Source organism: Etheostoma spectabile, chromosome 5 (assembly GCF_008692095.1).
Source record: "Etheostoma spectabile isolate EspeVRDwgs_2016 chromosome 5, UIUC_Espe_1.0, whole genome shotgun sequence".
Taxonomy (NCBI): domain Eukaryota; kingdom Metazoa; phylum Chordata; class Actinopteri; order Perciformes; family Percidae; genus Etheostoma; species Etheostoma spectabile.
In genome coordinates, this window is record NC_045737.1 from 21,403,144 (window position 1) to 21,412,106 (window position 8,963).

Sequence of the window (8,963 nt, forward strand, 5' to 3'; positions counted from 1 at the left end):
GGAAGAAAAAAAAAATGTTCCAGCACTGCATCCAGAGCCACGTGTTTGCCTTGGTTGCTCTGGCAACAACAGAGCGGACAAAGCAACTGAGTCCTTGAAAGCAGCAACGCCGAGCGAGTGAGTGGAGCAACAGGGAGATGCAGGGAAAGTGTGTGTTTGTGTGCATTCATTGAGTCTAGTTGAACAAAAGGATGGGTTAAACATGCAGCACTGCTGTGTCTAATTTTTCTCCCAGGCAGGAAAATGATCCAATATCGGATGTTGTGTCCTCTTCATTTGTCTGTCCGTACAAGCACCACTGACCTCTTGAACCTGTCATGTTGTTCCTCTTCAGCGCTCAGGCTGATGACCGAGTGAGAATTGAGAAGAGGGAAAGCGCTCAGTTTGAGTTTGCCTCTGCAATGAACACAGCCACTGAGTTCTACTGCCACACCCAGGAGAAAGGTGTGTTTGTTTGTGCTGCTGTGTGCCTCTTTTCTTTTTGATGTTTTACTCTTTATTCCCTTCAATGGCTCACATACTCTTATTGAGACCAAGACAACCATTTAGCTGTAACATCAGTGGATGTTTCTGAGCAGTGTTTGTGTTTTATCTGTGAATATGTGGCATGTTTGTGTGTCTATGTCCTCCAGGCTCTCGCTCTCTGTCGAGTGTAGCTTCCCTGGAGAGCCAAGTGATCTGCTGTCTGGGGCCGCTCATCCAGTACCTCCAAGAATTCAACTTAGAAAGAGTTCTTAGGAGTGAAAGGTACACGTACTGTATACTTAGCAACGCAGGATGCAAGTGTAATTATCCAGTGTTCCCATTGGAGCTGAAATGATAAGACAATCGATTGACAGGAAAGTAATTGTCTATTTTGATAATCGTCATTTTTCAAGCAAAGATAAGGACAAATGGTTAATTGTTACAACTTCTCAAACGAGACTTTGCTGCTTTTCTTTGTTATATATCTTTGTAAACTGAGTCACTTTGAGTTTTAGTCTTTTGGTTGAACAAAACAAGACAATTGAAGTTGTGATGAGTAGTTTTTATGCAATTGTTTCATAGACTAAACAATCAATAATTTGGAAACGGTTATTTGTCGGATTAGCAGATAGTCTTGGAATTTTGGAATAACACAAGTTTTTACACCTTATACATACACAACATTGCAATTTACAACTTATTTCAAACTTTGCTTTCAAATGCAGCGTTTAGCTCCATCTCTTCCTAACCGATACATGGATCATTTGATCGGGCAGCTGTATTTTAAAATGATATTGTGCTCCCTGCAGCTCATTCCGGCGTCTGTCCTGTGAGTCTGAGTTTATGATCCTCAGTGCTGCCACCCTCAGGAATTTGGACATCCTCAACAATCAGGTAAAAGCACATCTCAGGGTTGGGGCCTGACAAGATGATAAATGGTTTACACTGCACCATATTGTATAACCTTCTAGTGCATACTAATTGACAAATAAAAACATCTGCACAATGAAGTGCTACTATTGGAACTATTGGATGGATTTCAACTATTGGATGGATTTCCATGAATTATCACTACGTCCAATACTGAAGTTTATGACTAAATACCTAAAAAGCTAATGAAATTCCCATCCGCCTCGTCATGTTTTGACATTGCCCTTTTGATGCATTGTTATTATAAAAATATTGATACAGCCACTTGAACATAAGTCTCAAATCCTAATTTTTCTGAATTAAGTCTGACTCAGATAAGAGTCTCAATGCTATTGCCCTGGCTAGAACAAGGCCGAGGGAGACTGCTGAATGGTAATAATTTACTGTAAAGGTGTAGTAGTTAGGAAGCTTGAACGTGATGTTTGTTACATTCACTTTAGTAAAAGAGTTAGGGCAGTTTTCTATTTTGGCAAGCTTTCAGCAGATAAGTATAGACAGGCGGCCAGCTAGAAATGTCACGCTGCTTACCAACACTTTTTATATACATGTCAAGACTGTCCAGATTATGTCTATACAACTTAGTAGAAATCAGTTTGCAGTGATGATTGCACAGTGGACTGTAAAAATTGAATGGGTGAGTTAAACGTCGATCCGATCACAGGAAAATGTTCAGTGACTAGTCACGGTTGCGTGGGTGACGGCTCAATAGTTCAGCACGACTCTGCTGCCGTGGCATGTGTTCAACCTCAATTCAAACCACCTCACCTGCTTTTGGCTTCCATTACCTGTTCACCTCTTATAGATATTGCATCATAATAGTTTTTTTTTCAACATTCAAATAATTTACTTGTAAGCTGTGTTTTGTGTTTGTGTGTTCTTTCAATTACAGACAGATGGTGGTGTGAAAGGCAGTCTGTTGTGGGTGTTGGACCACACTCGCACTCCATTTGGGAGGAGACTGATGAGGAAGTGGGTGAGCCAGCCCCTCACTGACCCCCAGTAAGTACAAGATGACCTCTGATTCAATTTCTTTCTCTAGGCTTGTCATTCAGTTTCACATTGCGACACAATAAATCTGAACGCCACAAGTTTTTCTACTCTGTGAGGCTGTCTGGATCACGGAACCATTTTAAGGTCACTTTCTAGCCTGCATCCAAGAGGGAGGAGACAGAGAGAAACTCTGTGTTTGTTGAAGAAAACCTGCCAGCGATACAGTTTAGGTTTTTAGAGTCAGTTACCACAGTTACTACAGTACCTGGCCCAGGGTTTAAGTTACCGTTCTTTCTAGAAGAGAAAATCCAGAGTTTCCCTCATCTCTGGGTTAACAAACTCAGGATTTTCACTAATGCTGCTTCCTGAAACAGGGCCCTGGTTTGTCATTCCCAACACAGTTATGCAGTTACACAAAGCTTGAGATAAAGCACTACTTTGGAGGCCTAACTATAAAATAGGCCAACACTTCCTGGAACATGCAGCTTTGTATTCTCTTTATTGTTTCAGTGGAACAGAAAGCAGGCTTGTACAGTGACTGCTAAGTTATTGTTTGATATTAATTATCATGTCAGGACCAGAAATGACACAAGTAGCAGAAGGCACAATTATTTTTCTCATGTTTGAAAATATATTTTGACTGAAATTCTCCAATGTCACATTTAAAAAAGTCAGTGTTCGAGAAGGTGTAAGACAGTGCTCTTAATGTTAAGACATACTTATTTTTCACCCAGTTCTTCCTCTTTTCAGAAACACTGCAGGGGGAAAACGCACATAAAATGTGGTCTACTCTTTTTTTAATTTTTATTTAAGATTAGTTTTTGGGCCTTTTTAGGTCTTTATTAACAGGACAGCTGAAGAAATGAAAGGGGAGAGAGAGGGGGGAATGACATGCAGCAAAGGGCCGCAGGTCGGAGTTGAACCTGGGCCCGCATTACCAACTGAGCTATCTGGGCGCCCTGTAGGCGACCTCTTTAATTAAAGACGCTCACGCCACTTTTGCTACAAACATCCTCTCAGTTATGTTATTGTAGTACTGTTCTAGTTCTCTTCTCTATTTTGTAATTTTATTATCCATATATATGTGCGAGTATGTGTGGCCCTCTCCCTCCCACTGTGTAGGGATTAAAGCTGTGGATTGAGCACTGCTCTCAGATTATACAGATAGTTCCTCTACAGAATTTTAACATGGATAAAATACAGATTACACACAGTCACATTAATACACACACACAAACCGCACATGACACACACACACACACACACACACACACACACACACACACACACACACACACACACACACACACACAGGTGGGATAAAGCCTTCTGACATTTCAAAAATGTCACAGCAGTTTATGTTCACAGACTAAATTTGTTTTCTTTGTGCTTTTAATGGAATGCATTTTGTGTAATCTAAATCAGGAGATTAGTGTTTTTTAACACTTACTACTACATACTCTAACCTTTCATGTTTCAGCTGGCAACATTGTAAAAAATACTGCTTAGGTTTTTTGCTCTTAACTAATACACACATCTTAATACTCCAGTAATACACATCTAATCCAACACCAGATAGGACACCCTAACAATACTGTAAACTACTGAAAATAATATTACAAACTAAAAAAAATTCAACATTCACTGTAGATAACACTGTTCTCACTTCCTTCATAGATGGTTGGTTTTATTTTGTTCAGGCTACTTGCAAACTTTGGCACATCACTGAATTTATCAAGATGCTAATTAGTGGCAATTAAGCAGTTATTTGATCTAAGCTCAAAATGTACAGTGCCTTTCATTTAAGTCCCATTCAGCTCTTCAAATAAGAAAATATTAGTATTTTGCTGGGGACCGGGATTTAACATTTTGATTTCTTCATTTATATCTACTTTCCAAATATCTTTCTTTCCCTTCTTAATTACTTCTTTCCTTTTTTCTCTCATCAAACCACAGGTCTATCTCAGAGAGGCAGGATGCTGTCCAGGAGATCCTAGAGTCGCACTCTCTCACATTAAATTCTATCAAATCCCTGCTGTCGCATTTGCCTGACCTAGAGAGAGGCATCTGTAGCATATACCACAAAAAGGTAAAAAGCCTCATCAAAATCCAAATCTCTTTCCCCAAGGAGGATGATCTTTTTTCACAACATCGGCCTTATTTTTGTAGAACTGAACTGGTAATCATTTCTGTCAGTCATGATAACATTTTACTCACCATCTGAGATCTGTGGATGTAGTGACACAGTTAAAAACTGCTAGGAAAAATAGTCACAACTATAAAAATCTGACAAAGGCAGTAAAACAACAGACGTCCTTTTTCTTGCTATTTTGCATAAAAATGAAAACCAAGACAATTTCCTCTCGCTGTGTCTCTCATCCACTTCCCCTCTCTTTTATGGCCTGCTTCTTGATTAACAACAGGGAGCAATCACCCCAGTGGCACTTACCTGATTGTCTGACACAATCTCATTTCCCATCGGTCCCATTTTTGAAATGTCAGAAGGCTTTATCCCACCTGTGTGTGTGTGTGTGTGTGTGTGTGTGTTGTGTGTGTGTTGTGTGTGTGTGTGTGTGTGTGTGTGTGTGTGTGTGTGTGTGTGTGTGTGTGTGTGTGTGTGTGTGTGTGTGTGTGTGTGTGTGTGTGTGTGTGTGTGTGTGTGTGTGTGTGGTGTTGCTCACCTGGTCTGAGCTCAGGTTCACTCTGACTCTTTTTTATTAATTGTTAAAAGAAAACATCACATTTCACTGAAGACACACACACACACACACACACACACACAGGGGCCTTAATTGTCATTTTGCCCATCAGTAGTTAAATGTGCCTGTGTGTAATGGCCTGTGTCTCTATGGCTCCATTGACATAATGGGAGGGAGGGCACGCTTATGCTCTGCAGTCACTGTCTGGGTTCATAAAAGAGCATCACGGGCCGCTGACATGGGGGACCATTAAAACTGCAGCATGTGATTAATACCATAAACCATTGTCAGTGTGACTCACATTAACCTTTCATGGCATGGTACCATACTGTGACATCACTAATGGCAATTTAAAGTCATTCAAATCAATATACAATCCTCAACATTGGCTCTCTTCCGAGCTATTTCCATGCCGAGCATTGATTAATCATTGTCTTGATTTCATCTGAAATGAGCACTGTTTTTATGTTAAAAGATGCAACATTGATGTTGAGGAAACATAAAACAAAAGCAGCTGTGTTAGATTATCAATTACCAAATATTCACAAAATAGATCAATGGGAGCCTTTGGTCATCACCTAATTTCTCTAATCTCGCTGGTTTACATAATCCCCCAGTAACACAGAACACCCAACACTCAAGCATATCCACGAAGGAACACAGAAAAAGATTTGCATTTTGTTCATATTTCAGTTTTATAAATGGCCATTATGTTCTGATCAAATGAAGCTTCCTTTACCACCTAACCAACGAATGGTCAACCATTTACACTTCATAAAAAAATATGCATCTCTTGTGTTTGCGTGCGTGTGTTTGTTCGTTCTTTCCAGTCTTCCACGCAGGAGTTTTACCTGATTAGCAGTAGCCTGTCTCGCCTGGGAAATGAACTGCAGGCCTTGCTCCCAGCTATCCAGTCACAGATCAGCTCTGCACTGCTCCGCGGCCTCTTGTTTGACACTCCCGACCTGCTGGCTCCAGCCCACAGCCACCTCAAGGTGCTCAATGAAAAGGCTGCCAAGTGAGTATCCAGCAGCATTTACTGCTATTGAACAAAGCTTATGGGTAATGATAGTCTGTTCGGAATGTGACAGTCCTTAGACTTTATCTGATTTGTCATTATTGTTCATTACAAAAGAATGTGGTTAATGAGGCAATATTTTATCATTTAAATTGCTTTGTTGTACACTTACTGTTGTACACTGTCTGGCAGATATGGGGATAAGGAATTTTAACACCAGCCAATATTTGTCATTTTTGCTTAATAAGTGACTTGATTATGAAAACTTTATTAAGGTTCATTATTGACGTATTTATTCGGCACCAGTGGAAGGCTTGGAATAATGCAGTTAGTTTTTTGGAAAAATTGTCTTGCTAATTAACTTGCTGTTTGATAGTACTGTATTATCATTATCTAATAATTAAGAAAAAGAAGACTTGTAGCAGCTTTTGTCAAGACTTTATTTTGCATGTTTGTTACATAGATACGGAACAACCAAAGACCTCATTTAAATATAAACATTTAGTGAGTTAGAGTATCTTCGTTTTATATACTTAATATGTATAAATCTCTGTTGATGAAGAAATCAATGTCTCTTTAACGCTTCTACAATGGAATTTCAGCAGATAAGTATATAGACAGGCGGCCAGCTAGAAATGTCACGCTGCTTACCAAGTAGATGGACACCTTCCAGTGCAAACACTTTTTATATACATGTCAAGACTGTCCAGATTGAATGATCATCAGTCATTTGATTTAATTGCTCTTTTCATTCAGTTTGGATTGCATGATTGAATGTGAATGTCCATGTTTAACCTTAAAAAAACACACTACAGTAGCGCAAAATTAGGCCTAAAATGTAAGACACAATGTACTTTCGTGGGTAATACTACATGCCTGCTGTCACGCCACTGAACAGGTAGGTTGACCAACAGCTTTATGTCTCAGAAATGTTCCTGTATAGTGTGTCTGTCCCTCCGAACAGGCTGCTTGGATGTGTATTATGATTTGTTACCAGCTTCTGTCACATTTATTACTCTTGTCTGTGTGTGTTTGTGGAGGTTGGGAAACAAGACAGAGCTATTCTCAGATCTGTCCGGCTTCCCGGTGCTGCAGGAAAGGAGGGAGCAGATCCAGACTGTCATCGACGAGATTCAAGACCACCGCAAAGAAATCCGACTGACACTGAAGGCCCCAGCACTCGACTACACAACCGTCTCTGGACAGGAGGTGTGTGTGTGTGTGTGTGTGTGTGTGTGTGTGTGTGTGTGTGTGTGTGTGCTGTGTGTGTGTGTTGTGTGGTTTGTGTGGTGTGTGTGTGTTGTGTGTGTGGTGTGTGTGTGTGTGTGGTGTGGGTGTGTGTGTGTGTGTGTGTGTGTGAGGCTGAAAGCGAAAGACTGGTAGGAGGAGATTGATGGCCTGAGTGGTGGAAGACTGCGTCATAGTGATGATCTGATGTGTGTGTGTCAGTTTTAATCAGGAGTGACACATTGTTTTCTTCCGTCTGCTCCTGTCTTATTTATCAAAATCTTCCTCCTCCTCTGCTGCTGTCAGTTTCTGATTGAGGTGAAGAACTCGATGACGTCCGCTGTTCCACCTGACTGGGTCAAAATCAGCAGGTGAGCTCACAGTTGCCACGCACGCACACATGTCCCATAATAGTTTGAAGCTGCACGCATCAACATTTGTAATAAAAGTGGATAAACAGACTGTGTAATGTGAAAGGAGTCCCGCACAGTGACAAACCTACAGACCAAAGTTCCCCTCAGCTCTGTAGAGCATTTAATGTCTTTTAGCTCATTGTTTTGGTGTTACGGTTAAAAGCTCTACTGTTTTGGTTCACTCTTACTGTTCTTCTTAACCTCCAGATGCATGCAGCTGCTTTCAGCCATAACACTCAGCAGCACCAATTGCGAGTTTGACAAAACCTAGCTGATTAACACTGTGGAGCATTTAGCATCTAAAGAGCCAGATATTTCCCTCAGGAGAGCTAAATGGAAAGGGAATATTGGACCTTCATTCGTCAGGTAGCTGGAAACCCAATATTGCTCTGTGTCTGCTGGATGTGTAAATAGGCAACTGTTTGCTAATACGTTTTCAGCAACAACTTTATATGTTGATAATATATCACTGTTGTTCAGCTGTGCCCAAGTGTCGGAAAAATCAATTAATGCTGACGATGAAAAGACAGAATCCATTTTTTAGAAAGCAGCGAGCTGGTTGCAGCTGCTGGCTCCCGTTCTGTTTCGTTGAGAAGCTGTGAACTACTTGTAAATCCTTAATGAGGATCACAAAACCACTGGATAATTTTACATCTTCAGGCAATAATGAAATAAAAAAATACAGCAAAAGAATAAGTCTATTGTTGATATGGTCATAACCCATGGACAAGTTGCTTCTTTTTAGGGCAGTTGTGGTGGCTGACAGTTGCAGCACTCACTGATGTGACATGTCATATGTATTTACTGTATTGTATTTAACACGTTCATTCTTTGCTCTGCTCCTTCATCTCATCTCTTAACCCCTCTCCTCTGTAGCACCAAGGCAGTCAGCAGGTATCACTCTCCTTTCCTGGCGGAGTGCTACAAGAATCTGCTGCAGCTCCGAGAGCAGCATCTACTGGACTGCCAGAGGGAGTGGACCAATTTTCTTGAGTATGACTGACACGCACGAACGCATGCACACACACACACGCACGCACGCACGCACCCACACACACACACAGTTTATCATGAACTAAAATGAAAATCTGCTTAAAGGTCCCACGACATGGTGCTCTTTGGATACTTTTATATACAGTGGGGCTCGAAGGTTTGGGCACCCCAGGTACATTTTTTTATTAATGTGCATAAAGAAGCCAAGAAAGGATGGAAAAATCTCCA

At 40.8% G+C, this 8,963-nt stretch overlaps 1 protein-coding gene across 1 annotated transcript in view; it reads left to right on the forward strand.

Annotated features, from left to right (window-relative positions):
- The window catches only part of msh3 (mutS homolog 3 (E. coli)), a 42,003-nt gene that overhangs the window by 7,502 nt on the left and 25,538 nt on the right, over nt 1-8,963 (forward strand). Inside the window, 9 exon segments of the mRNA XM_032516857.1 lie at nt 335-444; nt 633-747; nt 1,275-1,359; nt 2,285-2,394; nt 4,342-4,474; nt 5,915-6,102; nt 7,143-7,311; nt 7,636-7,700; nt 8,619-8,735. Of these exon segments, the coding sequence (XP_032372748.1) occupies nt 335-444; nt 633-747; nt 1,275-1,359; nt 2,285-2,394; nt 4,342-4,474; nt 5,915-6,102; nt 7,143-7,311; nt 7,636-7,700; nt 8,619-8,735 (1,092 nt within the window).